Source organism: Schistocerca nitens, chromosome 11, assembly GCF_023898315.1.
Source record: "Schistocerca nitens isolate TAMUIC-IGC-003100 chromosome 11, iqSchNite1.1, whole genome shotgun sequence".
Taxonomy (NCBI): Eukaryota; Metazoa; Arthropoda; class Insecta; order Orthoptera; family Acrididae; genus Schistocerca; species Schistocerca nitens.
This window is the reverse complement of record NC_064624.1, coordinates 177109757-177134676: the sequence shown is the minus strand read 5'-3', so window position 1 is coordinate 177134676 and position 24920 is coordinate 177109757. Positions and strand designations below refer to the sequence as shown.

General features: G+C 42.9%; 1 protein-coding gene across 1 annotated transcript in view; it reads right to left on the bottom strand.

The window, feature by feature from the left end:
- The window catches only part of LOC126213052 (probable cationic amino acid transporter), a 717466-nt gene that overhangs the window by 18616 nt on the left and 673930 nt on the right, over positions 1-24920 (bottom strand). The window contains exons 13-14 of the mRNA XM_049940623.1: positions 19144-19372; positions 1888-2126 (exon numbers count right to left, since the gene is read on the bottom strand). Coding sequence (XP_049796580.1) covers positions 1888-2126; positions 19144-19372 — 468 coding nt within the window. The remainder of the gene's footprint in view (positions 1-1887; positions 2127-19143; positions 19373-24920) is intronic.

The following is a 24920-nucleotide window of genomic DNA, read 5'->3' as shown; positions in this document are numbered from 1 at the left end:
GTTACTTTTTTGTTGTAATTTAATGTGCTCGTATGTTCCATGACCTTGAAGAGTTGCTCCTCCAATTGGTCCTATAGAACAAGACATGTAAAGTAAAATAAAATATAGATAAATGTGGATGATTTTGCCATTCTTTCTGAAAACCTAACAAATGCTGGAATACAAATCAATTTCTTAGAAGAAACAGCCAACAAAGTAGGTTTAAGAATATCTGTAGAAAAAACAAAATTTATGACAAATATAAAAAATGCTTTGGAATCCCTAGCAATGGATATTGGCCAGATAAAGAGGGTAAACAAATTTAAATATCTGGGAGAAATAATCCAAGAAAATGGATTAGAAAAATTCACTATAGAAGAAAGAGTACATAAAATGGTGAGAGCTTGTGGAATAACTAGGAATGTCTACAACAAAAGGTGTCTGTCTAAAATTTGAAGATACCGCACTACAACGCAGTAGTAAAATCAGAATGCCTTTATGCAAGTGAATGTTTATTACTGAACTACAAAATGGTTCAAATGCTTCTGGGCAGTCCCCTAGAACTTAGAACTACTTAAACATAACTAACCTAAGGACATCACACACATCCACGCCCGAGGCAGGATTCGAACCTGCGACCGTAGCGGTCGCGCGGTTCCAGACCGTAACGCCTAGAACCGCTCGGCCACACCATTACTGAACTACAAATTACACAACTTGAAGTCCTAGAGAGAAAAATCATTCAAAAAATACTTGGGCCCCAAAAAAATACAGAGGTATGGAAATTAAGAAGCAATGAAGAAGTTTATCGCAACATAGAAAACATAAATGAAACACTATGAAAGAGGTGACTGCTATTTTTTGGACACTTATACAGAATGAACAGCGACAGGTTAACCAAACAGATTTCTAAATAGCTTTGGGTCAAGCCAACAATAGCCTGGATTCAAGAAGTTAGAAAAGATTAGGAAAGAAACAACATAAGTGAAAAAGATGCATCAGAAACAGAGAGTTTCAAGCGGAAAGTGTTAAAAATGGAAGGATTCCAAGGCAAGAGGGAGAAGAAGACAGGGTCAAAATGGTCCGAGGAGAGAAAAAGGATATATAGTGAAAATATGAAGGAATACCGGAGGAAAAAGAAAGAACAAAGAAGGAAGCACTGAAATTGGTGTGTGGTCCTTAGATGACCCAAATGAAGAAAGAAGAAGAAACTACAGATAAATACTACCCCCATACTAACTCCTGTTGTAATTGGAGAAATTCACAATAGAAGTTTTGATATTACTTATATGGACATATCTACATATAACGTGATTTTTTAGTAAAAGTAACAGCCAAATGCGGAAAAACTGTCATTTAAAAATACTACCTGACTGAGTTCCGTGCAAGAATTTATTTGGATATTAGAGATTGTAATGATTTACGAATTGAGTTGCAGATGACCATGTCGGTACCTCTCCACATATTTCAACAAAGGGTATAAGAGTTACCTACTATTAATCATTTCAAACAAAACTGTAACACTCAGAAAAAAAGTAAGGAATTAAATGTCTAATAAACTGACTGTAAATGCGATCACAAAAGTAAATTGCAACAGCAAAACCAGCTGTGGAGGTAGTACCGACAAAAGATAAAAATCTCGAGTGAAGACCGACTTTCGGCTAAGCAATTCGAGTCGTGCTCTAGCACAGCACTACTGTTCAGTCTGCAGAAATGTCCTCGTCAAAGGGTCAGATTTACCAAAATGAGCCACTGGGCTGCACAGTCAAATTCACCGACCGAAGTCCGCGGGGAGACGTCGTGCCAATACATCTATTCGGTGAATGTGGAATCAGAATCTGGCACTCACCCACTGCCGAACTCAGTCCGTGCCGCGTCCCGAGTAGAGCTGGCGACGGGAAAGAGTACCTGTTCTGGGGCTTCCTCGAGATAGCGAGCAGCACGCCGATGATGGCGAGCACGGTGACGGAGAGGGCCGCGGCCAGCCAGGAGCCGCCGCTGCCCCCGGAGGCGGCCACCGTGATGTCCAAGGTCAGGATGAGCACGTACAGCACGCCCACCATCTTCATCACGAACATGCCCGACTCCTCGGTGGCCGGGCCCGTGTCCACCCAGGGGAAGATGGCCGGGCACAGGTACGTCGCCGCCTGTCGTGGACGAGTGGACGGTGTAGCGCCGGCTTCTTATACTACCGAATAATTTTTCTGTTAAAACTAAACTAAACTCATCCCGACCGGGCCACGGAGGCCCGACGGTACCGAACGGCCGCCGTGTCGTCCTCGGACCGTAGGCACCACCGGATTCGGATACGGAGGGGCACACCGTCAGCACACCGCTCTCCCGGCCGTATGTCAGTTTCCGAGACCGGAGCCGCTACTTCTCGGTCGAGTAGCTCCTCAGTTTGCCTCACGAGGGCCGAGTGCACCCCGCTTGCCCACAGCCCTCGGCATACCGGACGGTCACCCGTCCGAGGGCTAGCCCGGCCGGAAAGCGCTTAACTTCGGTGACCGGGACGGGAACCTGTGTTACCCCTGTGGCAGGGCTGTTGGCAATTTTTCTGTTAGAAAGTATAAATAATATAGTTCTTCTAGAATTCCTGAGTGTTCGTCTGATTCACATCGTAAGTTCTCCACAACACTTCACCAAAAAGAATTGTTGCTATTCTTGTGGTTCCTAATGACTGCTGCTCTGCTCCGATTGGTATCCTATACAGGGTGTTACAAAAAGGTACGGCCAAACTTTCAGGAAACATTCCTCACACACAAATAAAGAAAATATGTTATGTGGACATGTGACCGGAAACGCTTAATTTACATGTTAGAGCTCATTTTAGTTTCGTCAGTATGTACTGTACTTCCTCGATTCACCGCCAGTTGGCCCAATTGAAGGAAGGTAATGTTGACTTCGGTGCTTGTATTGACATGCGACTCATTGCTCTACAGTACTAGCATCAAGCACATCAGTACGTGATGTTTTGATTGGGCCTCACGTTCTTCCACCTACGCTCAATGGAGCACGTTATCATGATTTCATACGGGATACTCTACCTGTGCTGCTAGAACGTGTGCCTTTACAAGTACGACAGAACATGTGGTTCATGCACGATGGAGCTCCTGCACATTTCAGTCGAAGTGTTCGTACGCTTCTCAACAACAGATTCGGTGACCGACGGATTGGTAGAGGCGGACCAATTCCGTGGCCTCCACGCTCTCCTGACCTCAACCCTCTTGACTTTCATTTATGGGGGCATTTGAAAGCTCTCGTCTACGCAACCCCGGTACCAAATGTAGAGACTCTTTGTGCTCGTATTGTGGACGGCTGTGATACAATACGCCATTCTCCAGGGCTGCATCAGCGCATCAGGGATTCTGTGCGACGGAGGGTGGATGCACGTATCCTCGCTAACGGAGGACATTTTGAACATTTCCTGTAACAAAGTGAAGTCACGCTGGTACGTTCTGTTGCTGTGTGTTTCCATTCCATGATTAATATGATTTGAAGAGAAGTAATAAAATGAGCTCCAACATGGAAAGTAAGCGTTTCGGGACACATGTCCACATAACATATTTTCTTTCTTGGTACGTGAGGAATGTTTCCTGAAAGTTTGGCCGTACCTTTTTGTAACACCCTGTATATGGTGGTTGTTACCCCCTCCACTATTCTGCTCCTGTTGCTGTACTCATTCCTTTGGAATGTTGTCTCCAACAGCTTCAGGTCAGATGGGAGGGTGACTCGACTGCGGAGGGTTCGCGCCCTGTGAACAAGCGTACATGAAAGAGCTTCAGATCCCACAACTCTCAGAATTAAGATCTCTTATGCACACCTCTTCACATTGCATGAACTATCTGCAAGCAAGACAGTGTTTCAACTGAGCTAAGACACCTGGAGACAACACTATGAAGGAACAGATAGAGGTAACAAGCAAGTAAGGCGTATGTTCAGACAGGTTGTTGTTTGACAACAACACGAAGAGAAAGATGAGCACAAATAAATTGCATGCATCCCATTTGTGAGTAATTCCTCCATAAAAGCCAGCAGAATATTGGATCAACAAATTGTCAAATGTGTACTTCTCCCATCCCCTAAGACCTTAACACTACTAGGTCAGTAAAGCATGATCCAGCCCTTCACAAAGAGGTCTAGAAAATCCCCCACCAGTGCAGCATAGCATACAGTCTGGATAACGTACACGTAATACAAGATAGGTACCATGACATAGACGCCACACTGAATTACACCACCAAGTCAGCCAAGGCCGACAATGGTATTACTATAAATTACAATGAAACAAAGATACTTAGGCAATCTTCCTTATTCTCACATTGCATGATTAAAGAGGCCATTTAAATTAAGGTCCAAGATGGTCTAAGTAAAACAAATGAAAAAATTAAAGACATTAGTTGGCAGTGGCGACTGATTTATATCAATGGGGAAAGTCGAAAATTTATGGTGTACTGTGATTGGATCCCGAGTCTCCTGCTTACTGGGCACACGCAGTAAGCTGTATGCCATCCAGACACAGTGGTCAACACAACTGCATGGACTACCCAGCACACATCCTGTCAGACCCAAATTCTCAACTTATGCACACACTACTGATGTAGCTCCCCTTGCTCATTATCCTCACTACTCGTAGCATTTTGCCATTTCCCATAAGAGTTTGAGCTTGCTATGCATCTGCACTGAAGTGATCAAGTGATCACTGGCCGTCATCACCTTAATTTTATATATATATATATATATATATATATATATATATATATAAAAAGAAAGATGATGAGACTTACCAAACAAAAGCGCTGGCAGGTCGATAGACACACAAACAAACACAAATATACACACAAAATTCAAGCTTTCGCAACAAACTGTTGCCTCATCAGGAAAGAGGGAAGGAGAGGGAAAGACGAAAGGATGTGGGTTTTAAGGGAGAGGGTAAGGAGTCATTCCAATCCCGGGAGCGGAAAGACTTACCTTAGGGGGAAAAAAGGACAGGTATACACTCGCACACACACACATTTCCATCCACACATATGTGTGGATGGAAATGTGTGTGTGTGCGAGTGTATACCTGTCCTTTTTTCCCCCTAAGGTAAGTCTTTCCGCTCCCGGGATTGGAATGACTCCTTACCCTCTCCCTTAAAACCCACATCCTTTCGTCTTTCCCTCTCCTTCCCTCTTTCCTGATGAGGCAACAGTTTGTTGCGAAAGCTTGAATTTTGTGTGTATATTTGTGTTTGTTTGTGTGTCTATCGACCTGCCAGCGCTTTTGTTTGGTAAGTCTCATCATCTTTCTTTTTAGATATATTTTTTCCACGTGGAATGTTTCCCTCTGTTATATATATATATATATATATATATATATATATATATATATATATATATATATATATATATATATATGTGGTGTCTGTTCTATTGGACACCACATACACTGGGTGGTCCTGAACTATGAGGGTTGGAACTTTAACAGTGGGAACTAGTTATTTACAGCTCGTACAAAACAGGTAAGTGTTTCAAAGTTTTACTGACCTTCAAAGTAGTAACCAGCATTGTGCATAATCCGTTGCCAGTGATGTGGAAGTCGTAGGATACTCTTAGCAGTGCCAGTTGTGTTGACAGTTCGAGCAGCGCGGTCTATTGCCCGACAAATTTGTAGTGTTCTGAAGCAAATGCCGTGAAGTGTTTCCTTCAGAAATCGAGTTGAACTCACGGGGCTTTAAGTCAGGGGAGGGCAGTAGGTGGTACAGCATTTAGCAGCCCCATCAGTCAGACAAATCAGTAACAGCTTGCACTGTACGTGCTTGAGCTTTGTCCTGCAAAATGATGGTCAGGTCCTGTGGAAAGTGTCATCACCTCTGTCTCTATGCTGTTCAATTTTGGAACACAACCTACGACCAGCTTAGAGACAGAAGTGATGACACTTTCTGCAGGACCTGACCATCATTTTACAGGACAATGCTCAAGCACTTACAGTGCAAGCTGTTACTGATTTGTTTGACTGATAGGGCTACTAAGTGCTATACTGCACTACTCCCTTGACTTAAGCCCTCGTGAGTTCAACTCGATTTCTAAACTGAAGGAAACACTTCACGGCATTCAATTCAGAGCTGCTACAAATTCGTCAGGTAATAGACCACGCCACTCTAACTGTCAACACAACTGGCACTGCTAAGAGTGTCCTACGACTTCCACATCGCTGACAACGGGTTATACACAATACTGGTGACTACTCTGAAGCGCAGTAAAACTTTGAAACACGTGTCTATTTTGTACGAGCTGAAAATAAATAGTTGCCACTATTTAAGTTCCAACCCTCATATATGACAAAAATGTAAAGGCTGGTAGGGAGGACATAGATAAGCAGATTTCATATAGGAATGTGTGTGCGGTAGTATGAATCAGAGGAAACTGAAAAGACATGTAAAGACAAATGACATCAGAAATTTATTAATAGTTTACAAGAGGCACTTGGAAGAGTGGCCACTGACAGAGATACACAATTCACAGCAACGGCACATTTATCAGCGAACATTAGAAAAGACATCAGGCATGTCGATAATCTGTCCAGCAGCAACAGACACGTGGGCAACGAGATATTCTTCAGGTGTGATAGGGCTCTTGTACACCGAGCTTTTCATATGACACAACAAGAAAAAGTCCACAGAGGTTAAATCAGGAGAATGTGGTGGCCAGGGAACTGGACTGCCCCGTCCTATCCACTGCTGGCCCTAGGCAGCATCCAGGTGATTCCTGACATTTCAACTGAAGTGAGCTGGGGCTCCATCCCGCTGGAACCATATTCGTCTACGGACAGCTAGAGGAACATTGTCCAGAAGTACAGGTAAGATCTCCTGTAGGCAGATGATGTATGTGTCACTAGGTAGAATGTATGGTCCTACTAAGTTAGTATGCACAATGCCTGCCCAAACATTAATGGAAAAACCTTTGCATCATCCAAGACAGGTTTTGTGAGTGTGAGGATGAATTGTCGCTTCCCAGTCCACCACAGCCACCAGATCTCAATACTACCAAGTCTTTGTTGGCTACTTTGGAGAGAAGGGTGTGTGATCACCATCCACTTCCATCATCGTTACCTGAATTTGCCACTAATTTTCAGGAAGAGTGGTATAAGATTACCTCGAAAACCATACAGGACCTGTTTTTGTCCATTCTGATGTGACTTGAAGCAGTTTCAAATGCTAGCAGTTTTCCTCCATTGTATTATGCATGGTAATGTGTTGTGCATAAAATAAAATAACATTAAAAATTTTTTGTGCACAAAAAGGATAGAAGAGGTTCGGCATGTGAATAATACTGATACTGAATATTGATATTCACAATATACGTAAATGACCTTGTGGATGACATCAGAAGTTCACTGAGCCTTTTTGCGGATGATGCTGTGGTGGATCGAGAGGTTGTAACAATGGAAAATTGTACTGAAATGTAGAAGGATCTGCAGCGAATTGACGCATGGTGCAGGGAATGGCAATTGAATCTCAATGTAGACAAGTGTAATGTGCTGCGAATACATAGAAAGATAGATCCCTTATCATTTAGCTACAAAATAACAGGTCAGCAACTGGAAGCAGTTAATTCCATAAATTATCTGGGAGTACGCATTAGGAGTGATTTAAAATGGAATGATCATATAAAGCTGATCGTCAGTAAAGCAGATGCCAGACTGAGATTCATTGGAAGAATCCTAAGGAAATGCAATCCGAAAACAAAGGAAGTAGGTTACAGTACGCTTGTTCGCCCACTGCTTGAATACTGCTCAGCAGTGTGGGATCCGTACCAGACAGGGTTGATAGAAGAGATAGAGAAGATCCAAAGGAGAGCAGCGCGCTTCGTTACAGGATCATTTAGTAATCGCGAAAGCGTTACGGAGATGACAGATAAACTGCAGTGGAAGACTCTGCAGGAGAGACGCTCAGTAGCTCGGTACGGGCTTTTGTTAAAGTTTTGAGAACATACCTTCACCGAAGAGTCGAGCAGTATATCGCTCCCTCCTACGTATATCTCGCGAAGAGACCGTGAGGATAAAATCAGAGAGATTAGAGCCCACACAGAAGCACACCGACAATACTTCTTTCCATGAACAATACGAGACTGGAATAGAAGGCAGAACCGAAAGAGGTACTCACGGTGCCCTCCGCCACACACCGTCAGGTGGCTTGTGGATGTAGCGGTAGATGTAGACAGAGGCATCCTTCAGAAAACGGAAGACTACAGTACATCTGAATTTACGCAAGCACTTATCTGCAAGAAACAACCATTCCCCATGAATTCCACACAATTTGACTACACATCAAAACTAGGCTCCCACCAGCTGTTGTAAGCAAAAAAAAAAAAAAAAAAAAAAAAAAAAAAAAAAAAAAAAAAAAAAACTGAGGAAATGCAAAATCCAGACATAATAATGGCAATGGAACAAAATAGCAATCACAGTCTTTTGGCTGTTTCGAGATGAACGGAGACCAATAAAAGTATAGGGTTGTGTTTTTCCACAAGTTTAATGAACACAACAGATACACATAATAAAGATTTCACTCATCAATAATATATTCTCCTTCACTATTTACACTGCCAATGCTGGGGTGACTTTTTGTTTCCGGGACTAGAGAAACCATGTGGCTTTGTGGCAAAGAAACCATCCAGCCATGTCCAGACAGCATTTTCTTCAGAAAAGAAGTTCCTTGAAGATTGTCCGATACAGAGCAGAAAAGGTGAAGATCTCAGGGCACACGATCAGGTTAGCAAAGTGGATGCCGAATTACTTCCCAACCCAACTCCTGTATGGTGTTTTTTTGTCAGTCTAGCTCTTTTCCTCAACTTCATCAATGAGCTTCCATTCTGTATAACACAAAAAAGCATACTGCACCCAGTTTGCTGATAACACAACCCTTATGATTGACAAAACACCCAACTGCAGTCTCAAGAACACTGCAACCACTTTATTCAAAGAAGCTCTAGACTGGTTCCCTTCAAATGGTTTGTCACTCAATGGGAACAAAACTCAATTCACTCAGTTTCAAACAGCAAATAAAAAACAGGAAAATACTGAAGTAAAATGTGGTGACAAAGAAATACTGCGGGGTGTCTTCCAAATTCCTGGGACTACTCATAAAAAAACAATCTAAACTGGCCAGTTCACATCAACGACCTACGTAAAAGACTGAAATCAGCAGCATTTGCCATTCGCTTAATTTCATCTGGTTATGACTTCAAAACAATTAAAGCTGCATACCTAGGATATTCCTATTCACTTATGACATAAGGCATCATATTTTGGGGTAGCCAGCCTCAAGCAAACAAAGTTTTCATTGCACAGAAAAGTCATTAGAATTACAGCTAGAGTGCATCCCAGATGCTCTTGCACAAACTTATTCAAACAGCTCAGGATCCTCATCAAGCCATCTCAGTACATTTTTTCACTATTGCACTTTGTGAACAATAATCATACAATTTACAAAACAAATAGTGAATATAATGATCATGATACAAGAACTAGGCTAAATATGATCTTCACAAAGATATAAAAAAATCTCAGCATGGCACAAGGAGTACATAATTCAAGCACAAAAGTATACAATAAACAATCATTTCATGTTAAATCAATCACTGGGGATATGTCTAAATTCAAATAACAGCTGAAACTTTATCTTTGAATAGTTCTTTCTGTTCTTTACAGGGACTTTTTGACAGCGTGTAACAATTAGCGCAATGTGTTTCATTTTAAGCATTCCTATAAGAACAGACTATGTAGCACTGACATATCAACCGACGACAGAATGCTTTTTTATAAGTATTAGAATGTTAGACTTATAATTTATTTGTGCAATCATTATTACTACTATAATCAGTGTGTTTAAACATTTGAATCCCATGTATCTGTTTATATATGATTTAGTTTGTAAGCCTCGTGACCATTTAGATATGATTATTACTGCGTTTCCACAGAAACTGAAAATTTCTAAAGTCGTTCCACGGTTGAAAAAGGGTGATAAGCTTAAAATGAAAAAGTACAGACCTGTCTCACTTCTCCCAACTTTCTCCAAGGTTTTAGAGATACTAATGAAATATAGAGTCACACATTATCTTAATATCCACAATCTGATAAACACTAATCAGCATGGATTTCAAGCTGGGAGAAGTACCGAAACAGCTGTACTGGAATACACAAAAGAAATAATCACTACATTGGAAGAGAGAAAAAGTGTAGTTGGGATAAATCTAGATTTGTCAAAAGCCTTTGACACTGTTGACCACAGCATACTTTTGGAAAAGCTTCAAGCTATAGGTATCAGAGGACCGGTAAAAAAGTGGTTAGAAGTCGTATCTGAAAAAAGAGGATTCAGTTGGTTGAAATTACAGCACCAAATATTAACCAAAAAATTAAACTAAGATCAAATCCAAGGGAGGTCACAGTAGGTGTACCCCAAGGAAGTGCATTAGGCCCCTTGCTGTGCCTCATTTACATTAATGAATTGAGGTGTCAGAGAGAAAAGCTAGAATCACTTTATTTGCTGATGATACTAGTTTAATAGTTAGTGATATGAAGCAGTCATTGCAAAGCACTGTGGACCATGTCCTACACGATATGCAAAAATGGTTTAGTGCTAACAAGCTAACACTGGAAAAAAAACTAAATTATGTGCAATATGGAAAAATAAGTGAACATGACAACCTAAATCCCACCATGGAGGGCAAACAGCTTGAAAGAGTACAGTGTGCAAAATTCCTGGGTGTGCACATTGATGGGAAGATTAACTGGAAGGACCATGTGGTGAGCTTAGCACTAAAACTAAATTCAGCATGTTTTGTACTTAGAACAATTTCAAGAGTTTGTAGTAATGACTGTACCAGATTAGTATATTTTGGCTATTTTCAGTCCATTGCATCCAATGGGATAGTATTCTGGGGAAAAACAAATTGTCGTCTAAATGAGATTTTCAAATTACAAAAACGCGCTATTCCGATAATGACCCAGAGCCCACCCCAAACACATTGTAGGCCCCTTTTTAAAGCATTGAAAATTTTAACAATTCCATCATTATACATTCTGAAATGTCTGTTGGTGATCAAAAGAAACCAGGACAAAATGAAAACCAATACAGACTACCATAATTACAATACATGGCAATCTAAAGGTCTCCACATACAAGCTGTAACAAGGACCCGAAGTCAGAAACATGTATGTAATCAAGGCATCAAGCTTTTTAATGCACTACCAAAACATATCAAAGAGCTGGAAAATGAGGATAAATTTAAAACTGTTATAAAGAATCACGTGCTTGACAAATGTTATTACAGTGTAAGTGAATTTTTATGCTCAGCTGTATTAGAATATAATGAACCACATGCTTGACAAATGTTACTAAAACGTTAAGTAAATATCTCTGCACAACTGTATAAGAATATATGTTTAAGTTAGTGTGACAAATGAAATTACATCAGTGAATATGTCTGTCAAGCACATATGAAATTATGTTATAAAAACACTTATTAGTTGTATTAAACATAAGATAGATTCATATGAATTCAGCAAAGATAAAATTTTTTTTAAATATATTATATAGTTGTTAAAATGTACCCTGGCATATCCTATATCACGAATGTGATCATTGGGATGACAATAAATAAATAAAAATAATAATCTGGCAAGTTCTACATCCCGGCGATAACTCGCATCAAGGATCTCTGGAACACGAAAACAAACAAAATAAAATAAATACACTTCGAGAAGATTGGTGTACTCAACAGTAGAGTACTATTGTCTATCCGACTTAATCATCCATAAGCGCAAATGACAGGTGTGCAACTTAACGAATCCATGCGGTTCATTAGTTGGTCAGCACAATCTATTTCCATACGCTGGTTACGTATCTCATCTGACATCGCACCTCCCGATATTAGACGGAAGAACACGCTATTATGCGAATACCAAAAGGTCTTTCATAACCGTGGCCTTCCTATATTAAGTGATGTATTCTTTGTGGAACGAAAATGAATGAGATCGAGACATCATAGTCTTGTCAGAGCCAGGATTGTTACTGAAAATGAATTCAGTGCCATCGATGAATGGAAATTGTAAACTACATAAACCACCTTGATAGTCGCCTGTAACTATTTCCATTTGTATTATACAGGGTGTATGAAAAAGAACCATCCGATTTGGCACGTATATATCTCTGAAACTAATAAACATATGCAATAAATTTTGTTTTTTGATGAACAGGAAACTGAAAAAGTTTTTTCTGTTCCTTTTCACAGGTGTACAATATGGCCCCCTTGCGATGCACGGAATATGTAAATTAGGTATTCAAATGGTTCCAGTGCAGTGAGCATGTCTTCAGTTAAGCCCGGTCCACACGCAACGATCTATCTGCGCAGACATCGGCGCAGATGTCTGTACATGCAAAAGATCGCTGCAAATGTGGTGTGTTCACACGACACAAACCCCAATCTACCACTCGCCCGCCATCTGTCGGTGTAGAAAAGAAATATCAGTGGCAAGCGACTACGCTCCCCGTAAACGTCAAAAATTTAATTAAGTTATTTTGAAATATAGAAATGGAGGAAGTTCTGTTGTGGTCTGTGTTCGCAACTTGTGTTGCAAAAAACATTCAGACCAACCGCAGGAAACAGAGAAAGCGGTCAAAATGGTGCCGACAGTGGCTGCTAAAGCGAAAGCAGTTTTCTCACGTACATTTACTTCGAGAGTTGCAGGGCGAACCTGTTTTGTTTTACATTACCTCGTGTTCCATTTCCTGGCACATTGACACTCCAATTTCATCTTCAATTGTACTCCTGCTTGGTCTTGGCGTTTCTTGATCACTAGGAAAGCCAAGTAGATCAAAATACCATAACGTTGGCTGGTATACTTGATCTACTCTTGCACCAGATCTTCTAGATTTCTGAACTTTGGATAACTCTTTTCGGTAAACAGTTCGCTGACAGACTTAATTTACTTGACTTGCCTTCATGAACTCATCCTTCAGGACAGCGTAAATAGCTTCACATGTGTTGGGTATTATTTTACTCAACGGTTGTTTCGATATTGCAGTTGAAAATTCCAAATCCTTGTAGCTCCTTCCTGTTTCTAGGAATCTTAATGTTACCGCCAGCCGTTCATGAGGAGAAATTGCCCTTCTCATACAAGTATTTTTTCTCATAATATGAGGGGTTACAAGATTTAAGAGATAATTATAAGTTTCGATACCCATCCGCAAATAATTTCGCCAGTTCGCAACGATTTTTTTTTTATTACCGTTTCTCTGTTTGCCGAGGCGTCAACTGCCCGCAATTTTTAGTTAGAGCATTGTATGCTGCTGTCTTTTTGTCTCGGTCACTATATTCTTTACTTTTAATCTTCCACAAACATAGGTGGTTTCTACATATTTCAATGAATTCACTTACAAACTCTCGAGAACACTGACGAGTATCAGCCATTTTAATGTCCTGTGCGCACGAATACAAACACTAGACAGAGCAAACAGCTGTTTCGCGCCAGATCTGTGGCGATCTCCTGTCCACACGCTCCAACTTGTCTGCGCAGATGTGGTTTGAACCCACAGATTTGAGAGGTTTCGCTCAAACCTCCAACTCCAACTTCCAGGTTTGCACACACCTCAGGTTGGTGCAAATCTTCTGTCCACACGCAACGATCTGTCTGCGCAGATGTGATGTGCGCAGACATTTGCGCAGACAGATCGTTGCGTGTGGACGGGCCTTTTAGTTACAGCTGCTGTTATGCGATGTTCGGTTCATTCATTGTTTTTGGTAACGGAGGCACATAAACACATCCACAAGAAATAATCACATACAGTCAGGTCCGGTGACCTTGGAGGCCAATAATGTAAGGCTGAATCATTTGGTCCAGAGCGACCGATCCTTCGTTCAGTAACCCTTTGATTTAAAAATTCCCGCACTTCAAGATGCCAATGTGGCGGTGCCCCATTCTGTAGGTAAGCGAAGTCGTTCGAATCGGTTTACAACTGTGGGAAAAAAAATTCTCGAGCATATCGAGATATGTGCTTGCTGTAACAGTGTTCTCGGCGGATGCGTTCCACGTCTGACTCGGGTCGACCCGGCGATTTGCCTATACACAAATAACCTGTTTCTCGGAACTGTTCATGCCATTGTCTAGTGCTCTGTGCTGTCGGAGAATCCACACCACACCTAATACGAAAGTCACGCTGAACAGTTATTACTGACCCGGACTGCGCCAAACGTAGAACACAAAACGCTTTCTTTCTCCCGACACCATTTTTACTAGAGTAGAATTGAATTGGGTGCATGCACACTGCTGCTACCTAGCGGGACCCATGTAAAACAGTGTGTTCTCTTTCCAACAGTACATTGTTCACTTAATATTTCAACAAACAACATAATAGTTATGACTTTTTAAAATCGGATGATTCTTTTCGATATACCTTTGGAGAGCTGTGCTGAAGCGTTAATATGAGGCAGTTTAGTAAACTTTGTGAATGTGTATTTTGTTTTGTGATTCAAAGACTTTTACTATATGCTGTGCGGTAAATGAAATACAGTAACACCGAAGTAAGGTCTCACTGCCCATATCGACCTAATTTATTGCCTAACGACTTGTTTTTGTAAAACAAAAGATGTGTGGACAGGTACTTTCATCACCTCGTGAAACTGCTGAATGCTTCCAAAACCGCATTGTTAAGCTAGCAACATCTGAGAGGATACGATGTGTCGAGAATTGGTACAAATTTTGAACTAGAATACTTTGAGAAACAATAAATGACTGTTTTTTCATATTGAGCAAACAATTTTTTTTTCTTTTACTGAGACATGGTTCGCAGAAGTTAAAGTATGATAAGTGTTCCTTTTTTTCTTTCTTTTTTTGTTACCACATGCTATGGTTTTTGTGGTTGTCTATGTTTTTCGTTACAGTCGTTTTTGTTTCGAAGTTTGTCATTTTTCCCGTAGTCCCACTATGTTAAATGTGAAAATGTGCACTTTTCAGTCTTTCACTGTCACTGTTTAATCCTTCTACTTACACAGTTTTTTTTATTTCACTAACACGGGATACACAGAGACTCCAAGAAATTTACACATATTGGCAGTATTTTAACGAACTAACATAAAAACGTACATTACACATGTTCAAATTAACAGTCATCATTTTATTTTCATGAATGTTACATTGAAGAAACAAAGGAAGAAATTAAATTGAGATCATATTGTCCCCAGTGGTACTAAGTGCAAAAACCATGAATAGCTTTTAATGGGTTATGAAAAAAGAAACGAACCAAACACCAGGGGACATAACTGACTCAGATATATTTTGAAAATAATAGTCCTGAAGGCAATGAAGATGTGTATTTCTTATGTGCTTACGGGGTCATATTGACCGTAGTGGTAATAGGAGCGTTAAAAAGTGACAAATTGCACCTTGTAATCTTTTAGCATCACTGTTTAAACAGCGAAAAATCTGCCGATTTGTAACCTTTCACTCTGATTGTAAAAGGTTAAACTGTGGAGTTTTTCACTGTTTAACGCTCGCAGCATGTCATAAATACATAGGAAATATGTATCTACATCGTTTTCAGAACCACTATTTTGCAAAATATATGACTTTATCCCTCTGAACCCATTGCGTCCGCTGATGTATGGTTCATATTTTTAAAATTTGTAACCCACTTTTTCACAGTGAAAGTAATGGCGAAACTAAAAAACTGACAAATTGTGAAACAAAAACAACTGTAACGAAAAACGCAGACAACCAGGAAAACCACACCATGCGGTAACAATGGAATGAAAATAAAAAAAGGTACTCATGATGCAGTAACTCTAGCAAAAATAAGAATAAAATGGTTCAAATGGCTCTGAGCACTATGGGACTCAACTGCTGAGGTCATTAGTCCCCTAGAACTTAGAACTAGTTAAACCTAACTAACCTAATGACATCACAAACATCCATGCCCGAGGCAGGATTCGAACCTGCGACCGTAGCGGTCTTGCGGTTCCAGACTGCAGCGCCTTTAACCGCACGGCCACTTCGGCCGGCAATAAGAATAAAGATCCTGTTTAGTGAAGACGATCTCGGCCAAAAACAAATGTATTTGCAAGAAAACGTGGAAAACGAGCTTCACTCTTATAAATAAAATCACCTTTTCTTGTTGCAACTTAATTTATGTTTCGCACACACGTTTCGCCTTTTTCTTGCTCTAAGGCATCTTCAGTGGAATCTATAACGATACAGTTTTGTTATATTTAGATTATCAAACAGTTCACATCGCGTTTTTTTTATGTAATTAAGTAATTACAGTTTGCTGTGATGTGGGTTCTGTCTCAAATGGCAAACTGTAAGTTATTAATGATGACTAACTGAAACCCTCAGCTGCCGACAGGTGTTGTTGATATACCTCGATGTGGACAGCTCAAAATGTGTGCCCCGACCGGGACTCGAACCCGGGATCTCCTGCTTACATGGCAGACGCTCTATCCATCCGAACCACCGAGGAACAGATGAATAGCGCGACTGCAGGGACTTATCCCTTGCACGCTTCCCGTGAGACTCACATTCCCAACTGCCCACAATTCTACATGTGTAATGTACCTTATAGACATTTGCCCATTCACTCATTGCTCGCGCACGCTTTGGCGATTCCCGTAAGAGTTTGGGCAACTTGTGCGTATTCGCACAGACGAAGGTCAATGGCTGGGTAGCCTTTAACTATATATACGAAGACAGTAACTGTTCTCGAAAGAACAGATACTGTAGATGATCGTGCAGCTTTTGCCTGGAATAAATGCTAGTCTCACGGGAAGCGTGCAAGGGATAAGTCCCTGCAGTCGCACTATTCATCTGTTCCTCGGTGGCTCAAGTGGATAGAGCGTCTGCCATGTGAGCAGGAGATTCCGGGTTCGAGTCCCGGTTGGGGCACACTTTTTCAGCTGTCCACATCGAGGTATATCAACAACACCTGTCGGCAGCTGAGGGTTTCAGTTAATCATTTACTCCAGGGAAAAGCTGCACGGTCATCAACAGTATTCTGTTCTTTCGAGAACAGATACTGTCTTGATATGTAAGTAATTACTTAATTACATTATTTTTAGATTATCAGTTTTCGTTGCGTTTCTTAATGTAATTAAGTACAGTTTGCTGTGATCTGCGTTTCCTCTCATCTGGGAAACTGTAACATGACGTGAACTGGATTGAGATTTTCACTCTGCAGCGGAGTGTACGCTGATATGAAACTTCCTGGAAGATTAAAAATTTGTGCCAGACCGAGAGTCGAACACAGGACCTTTGCCTTTCGTGGGCAAGTGCTCTACCGACCTTTTATTTATTTGTTTATTTATTTTTTATTTTGTTCGTTTTCGGTCGCTGTATCTTATCGGTGCGGACGTCGTAAGACACCCTTTTAAGTTCGTTGTTGATCCATTAACTCAGTTTTTTTCATTACAGAGGACAGCTAACCCTCTGACCGAACACGCTGAGATACCGTGGCGGCTCTAGCGCCCCGTGAGTCGTTCGTAGGTAGCTCAATCGGCCCGCGAAACGCAAAGGTCCCGAGTTTGAGTCTCGGTCTGGCACACAGTTTTAATCTGACAAGAAGCTTCGTGAAGTGAACTGTTTGATAATCCAAAAGTAACAAAAGTGTATCGTTATAGGTCCCACTGAAGATACCTTACAAGGTTCAAAATGGTTCAAATGGCTCTGAGCACTATGGGACTCAACATCTCAGGTCATAAGTCCCCTAGAACTTAGAACTACTTAAACCTAACTAACCTAAGGACATCACACACACCCATGCCCGAGGCAGGATTCGAACCTGCGACCGTAGCAGTCCCGCGGGTCCGGACTGCAGCGCCAGAACCGCTAGACCACCGCGGCCGGCATACCTTACAAGGGAACCTCCCCATCGCGCCCCCCTCAGATTTAGTAATAAGCTGGCACAGTGGACAGGCCTTGAAAAACTGAACACAGATCGATCGAGAAAACAGGAAGAAGTTGTGTGGAACTATGAAATAATAAGCAAAATATACAATGTGAGTAGTCCATGTGCAAGATATGCAACATCAAGGATAGTGTGAGCGCATGAGCGCCGTGGTCCCGTGGTTAGCGTGAGCAGCTGCGGAACGAGAGGTCATTGGTTCTAGTCTTTCCTCGAGTGAAAAGTTTACTTTCTTTATTGTCGCAAAGTTATGATCTGTCCGTTCGTTCATTGACGTCTCTGTTCACTGTAATAAGTTTAGTGTCTGTGTTTTGCGACCGCACCGCAAAACCGTGCGATTAGTAGACGAAAGGACGTGCCTCTCCAATGGGAACCGAAAACATTTGATCGCAAGGTCATAGGTCAACCGATTCCTCCACAGGAAAACACGTCTGATATATTATATACGACACTGGTGACGGCATGTGCGTCACATGACAGGAATATGTTGTCGACCCACCTAACTTGTACACTTGGTGAATGGGTGAAAAGATTCTTCTACCTTGCCCGATTTAGGTTTTCTTGTGGATGTGATAATCACTCCCAAAAAAAGTGACGAATAGATAAGAGTTTGTCACATAAACAGCAACAAGAAAATGCGAACATGTCCTGGAATTTTGGAGAGCGAAGTTGATTATGTGTGAGTGCCTGAACTTTGATAATTGTCTGAAAATAAAAAATCAAACTTCCCACTCGAAGGAAGACTTGAACCAAGGACCTCCCGTTCTGCAGCTGCTCATGCTAACCACGGGACCACGGCGCTCTTGAGCTCACGCTCTCCTTGGTGTTGCATATCTTCTGCGTGGACAACTCAGTTTGTATATTTTGCTTATTTTTTTCATAGTTCCACACAACTTCTTGCTGTTTTCTCGATTGATCTGTGTTCAGTTTTTCAAGGCCTATCGACTGTGCCAACTTATAACTAAATCTGAGGGAGGGGGCGGGAGGGGGGGGGGTGCGATGGGGAGGTTCCCTTGTTAGAGCAAGAAAAAGGCGAAAGGCGTCTAGGAAAAAGAAATTAAGTTGCAGCAAGAAAAGGCGGTTTCATCCACAAAACAAGTATTTCTGCGCTTGCGGAGGATGGCTACGCGAACAAACTTGGCATTATTTTTCTTTCGCTGTTGGTGTGAAAACTTTTAAGACGGCCTTCGCACGAGATGCCAGCGAACAGTCAGCGAGTGCGTGGACTTACGTGGAGGCGGCGTCCGATGTAGCCGAGGCCGGGGGCGGAGACGCCCGCCCCCAAGCCGGAGCCGCCGCCGAGTCCGAGCCCCAGGCCGCCCCCGCCGCCCCCGCCGGCGCCGTGCAGCGAGCCGTAGAACTTGTTCTCGCTGCGGTCGGACACCAGGAACTGATCGTCCCGCATCGACAAATCTTCCTCGGGCTCCTCGCCGGGGTACGTGTCGTCGCTGTCCGGGGAGCTGCAGAACACACAAAGATGGCGCGTCACGTCGCTCATCAACCCACAGTCAAAGCAATCACGTTCGTACTTCAACCCTCCGTTCAACTGAAATAAGCAGTTCTCATAATATGCAAAGATCAGCAAATTCCTCAAACTGGGGAACTATCAAGAATGGGGTTCCACAAGGGTCGCTCTTGGGTCCTTTGTTGTTCTTAATATATATTAATGACTTGCCATTCTATATTCACGAAGAGGCAAAGTTAGTTCTCTTTGCTGATGATACAAGTATAGTAATCACACCTGACAAACAAGAACTAACTGATGAAATTGTCAATACTGTCTTTCAGAAAATTACTAAGTGGTTCCTTGTAAACGGACTCTCACTGAATTTGGATAAGACACAGTACATACAGTTCCGTACAGTGAATGGTATGACGCCATTAATAAATATAGACCTTTATCAGAAGCATATAGCTAAGGTAGAATATTCAAAAATTTTAGGTGTGTCCATTGATCAGAGATTAAATTGGAAGAAACACATTGCTGGTCTGCCGAAGTGTTTGAGTTCAGCTACTTATGCAATAAGGTTCAAATGGCTCTGAGCACTATGGGACTCAACTGCTGAGGTCATTAGTCCCCTAGAACTTAGAACTAGTTAAACCTAACTAACCTAAGGACATCACAAACATCCATGCCCGAGGCAGGATTCGAACCTGCGACCGTAGCGGTCTTGCGGTTCCAGACTGCAGCGCCTTTAACCGCACGGCCACTTCGGCCGGCTATGCAATAAGGGTAATTGCAAATTTTGGTGATAAACATCTTAGTAAATTAGCTTACTACGGCTATTTTCACTCATTGCTCGCATATGGCATCACATTTTGGGGTAATTCATCACTGAGGAATAAAGTATTTATTGCACAAAAGCGTGTAATCAGAATAATAGCTGGAGTCCACCCAAGATCATCCTGTAGACATTTATTTAAGGATCTAGGGATATTCACAGTAGCTTCTCAGTATACATACTCTCTTATGAAATTTGTTATTAACAACCAAACCCAATTCAAAAGTAATAGCAGTGTGCATAACTACAATACTAGGAGAAAGGATGATCTTCACTATTCAAGATTAAATCTAACTTTGGGACAGAAAGGGGTGAATTATACTGCCACTAAAGTCTTTATTCACTTACCAAACAGTATCAGAAGACTGGCAGATAACCAACAAGTATTTAAGAAGAAATGAAAAGAATTTCTGAATGACAACTCCTTCTACTCCATAGAGGAATTTTTAGATATAAATTAAGAAAAAAACAAAAAAGTTATAAAAAAATAAAAAAAATAAAAATAAAAAAATAAAAAACAAAAAATAAAAAAGTTGTTATATTAACTTAAGTATGTTGTTAAATTAACGTAATTATGTCATGTATTGGAAAATTCGACTCGTTCCACATAATTAGGAAATATCGTATTCATGATCCATGGAACTAGTATTAATCTAATCTAATCTACAGTGAAGGGTCTGTCTACATAGCTGGCCGGCCGGTGTGGGCGAGCGCTTCTAGGCGCTTCAGTCTGGAACCGCGCGACCGCTACGGTCGCAGGTTCGAATCCTGCCGCGGGTATGTATGTGTGTCATGTCCTTAGGTTAGTTAGGTGTAAGTAGTTCTAACTTCTAGGGGGCCGATGACATCAGATGTTAAGTCCCATAGTCCTCAGAGCCATTTGAACCATTTGTCAACTTAGCTGCGTTAGCAGCGTGGCTCAGTACTGTGCTGGGGGACCCAGGTTCGATTCCCGGTACTACCAGGGACTTTTTTCCTCGGCGAGAGGACTGGACTACAGTGCTCTCAGCCATGGTGAGGCCAGCATACGAGGTCTGTTCAAAATATTCCGGAACATTCGTAATTTCCCGCCAATGGTGTATTGGGCCGAAATGTGGTTGGCATCCCTGTACACGCCCGTGTTTAATGTAACAGTAACAGTAAAGAGTCTGCCTCCATAGCTGAGTTGGGAAAGTGGCTCAGTACTGTGCTGGGGGACCCTGGTTCGATTCCCGGTACTGCCAGGGATTCTTTTCCTCGGCGAGAGGACTGGACCAGAGTGCTCTCAGCCATTGTGAGACCTACATACGTGGTCTGTTCAAAATATTCCAGAAAATTCGTAATTTCCCGCCAATGGTGTGTTGGTGCGACATGTGGTTGGCATCCCTGTACACGCCTGTGTTTAATGTATCAGTGACAGTAAAGAGTCTGCCTCCATAGCAGAGTTGGCAAAGTTGGTCAGTACTGTGCTGGTGGACCCTGGTTCGATTCCCGGTACTGCCAGGGATTTTTTTCCTCGGCGAGAGGACTGGACCAGAGTGCTCTCAGCCATTGTGAGACCTACATACGTGGTCTGTTCAAAATATACCGGAACATTCGTAATTTCCCGCCAATGGTGTGTTGGGGCGAAATGTGGTTGGCATCCCTGTACACGCCCGTGTTTAATGTAACAGTAACAGTACAGAGTCTGCCTCCATAGCTGACTTGTTCAAAAATGTGTGAAATCTTATGGGACTTAACTGCTAAGGTCATCAGTCCCTAATCTTACACACTACACCGATCGAGGTGGAGCAGTGGTTAGCACACTGGACTCGCATTCGGGAGGACGACGGTTCAATCCCGCGTCCGCCCATCCCGATTTAGGTTTTTGCGATTTCCCTAAATCACTCCAGGCAAATGCCGGGATGGTTCCTATGAAAGGGCACGGCCGACTTCCTTCCCCATCCTTCCTTAATCCGATGAGACCGATGACCTCGCTGTTTGGTCTCTTCCTCCCAAACAATCCAATCATTACACACTACGTAACCTAACGCTACGGTCGCAGGTTCGAATCCTGCCTCGGGCATGGATGTGTGTGCTGTCCTTACGTTAGTTAGGTTTAAGTAGTTCTAAGTTCTAGGGGACTTATGACCACAGCAGTTGCGTCCCATAGTGCTCTGAGCCATTTGAACCATTTTGAGCGTAACCTAAATTATCCTAAGGACAAACACACACACCAATGCCCGAGGGAGGTCTCGAACCTCCGCCGGGACCAGCCGCATAGTCCATGACTGCAGCGCCCCAGACCGCTCAGCTAATCCCGCGGGGCGTAGCTGAGTTGGCAACGTGGCTGAGTGCTGTACTGGGGGGACCCGGGTTCGATTCCCGATACTGCCAGTGATGTTTCCTCGGCGGGAGGATTAGACCAGCGTGCTCTCAGCCATTGTGAGACCTACATACGTGGTCTGTTCAAAATATTCCGGAACATTCGTAATTTCGCGCCAATGGTGTGCTGGGGTGAAATGTGGTTGGCATCCCTGCACACTCCCGTGTTTAATGTAACAGTAACAGTAAAGAGTCTGCCTCCATAGCTGAGATGGCAAAGGGGCTCAGTACTGTGCTGGGGGACCCTGGTTCGATTCCCGGTACTGCCAGGGATTTTTCCTCAGCGAGAGGACTGGACCAGTGTGCTGTGTGGTCTGTTCAAAATATTCCGGAACATTCGTAATTTCGCGCGAATGGGTTGTTGGGGCGAAATGTGGTTGGCATCCCTGCACACGCCCGTGTTTAATGTAACAGTAACAGTAAAGAGTCTGCCACCATAGCTGAGTTGGCAAAGTGGCTCAGTACTGTGCTGGGGGACCCTGGTTCGATTCCCGGTACTGCCAGGGATTTTTTTCCTCGGCGAGAGTATTGGACCAGAGTGCTCTCAGCTATTGTGAGACCTACATACGTGGTCTGTTCAAAATATTCCGGAACACTCGTAATTTCCCGCCAATGGTGTGTTGGGGCGAAATGTGGTTGGCATCCCTGCACACGCCCTTGTTTAATGTAACAGTAACAGTAAAGAGTCTGCCTCCTCCATAGCTGAGTTGGCAAAGTGGCTCAGTACTGTGCTGTTGGACCCTGGTTCGATTCCCGGTACTGCCAGGGATTTTTCCTCAGCGAGAGGACTGGACCAGTGTGCTGTGTGGTCTGTTCAAAATATTCCGGAACATTCGTAATTTCGCGCGAATGGGTTGTTGGGGCGAAATGTGGTTGGCATCCCTGCACACGCCCGTGTTTAATGTAACAGTAACAGTAAAGAGTCTGCCACCATAGCTGAGTTGGCAAAGTGGCTCAGTACTGTGCTGGGGGACCCTGGTTCGATTCCCGGTACTGCCAGGGATTTTTTTCCTCGGCGAGAGTATTGGACCAGAGTGCTCTCAGCTATTGTGAGACCTACATACGTGGTCTGTTCAAAATATTCCGGAACACTCGTAATTTCCCGCCAATGGTGTGTTGGGGCGAAATGTGGTTGGCATCCCTGCACACGCCCTTGTTTAATGTAACAGTAACAGTAAAGAGTCTGCCTCCTCCATAGCTGAGTTGGCAAAGTGGCTCAGTACTGTGCTGTTGGACCCTGGTTCGATTCCCGGTACTGCCAGGGATTTTTCCTCAGCGAGAGGACTGGACCAGTGTGCTGTGTGGTCTGTTCAAAATATTCCGGAACATTCGTAATTTCGCGCGAATGGGTTGTTGGGGCGAAATGTGGTTGGCATCCCTGCACACGCCCGTGTTTAATGTAACAGTAACAGTAAAGAGTCTGCCACCATAGCTGAGTTGGCAAAGTGGCTCAGTACTGTGCTGGGGGACCCTGGTTCGATTCCCGGTACTGCCAGGGATTTTTTTCCTCGGCGAGAGTATTGGACCAGAGTGCTCTCAGCTATTGTGAGACCTACATACGTGGTCTGTTCAAAATATTCCGGAACACTCGTAATTTCCCGCCAATGGTGTGTTGGGGCGAAATGTGGTTGGCATCCCTGCACACGCCCTTGTTTAATGTAACAGTAACAGTAAAGAGTCTGCCTCCTCCATAGCTGAGTTGGCAAAGTGGCTCAGTACTGTGCTGTTGGACCCTGGTTCGATTCCCGGTACTGCCAGGGATTTTTCCTCAGCGAGAGGACTGGACCAGTGTGCTGTGTGGTCTGTTCAAAATATTCCGGAACATTCGTAATTTCGCGCGAATGGGTTGTTGGGGCGAAATGTGGTTGGCATCCCTGCACACGCCCGTGTTTAATGTAACAGTAACAATAAAGAGTCTGCCACCATAGCTGAGTTGGCAAAGTGGCTCAGTACTGTGCTGGGGGACCCTGGTTCGATTCCCGGTACTGCCAGGGATTTTTTTCCTCGGCGAGAGTATTGGACCAGAGTGCTCTCAGATATTGTGAGACCTACATACGTGGTCTGTTCAAAATATTCCGGAACACTCGTAATTTCCCGCCAATGGTGTGTTGGGGCGAAATGTGGTTGGCATCCCTGCACACGCCCTTGTTTAATGTAACAGTAACAGTAAAGAGTCTGCCTCCTCCATAGCTGAGTTGGCAAAGTGGCTCAGTACTGTGCTGTTGGACCCTGGTTCGATTCCCGGTACTGCCAGGGATTTTTCCTCAGCGAGAGGACTGGACCAGTGTGCTGTGTGGTCTGTTCAAAATATTCCGGAACATTCGTAATTTCGCGCGAATGGGTTGTTGGGGCGAAATGTGGTTGGCATCCCTGCACACGCCCG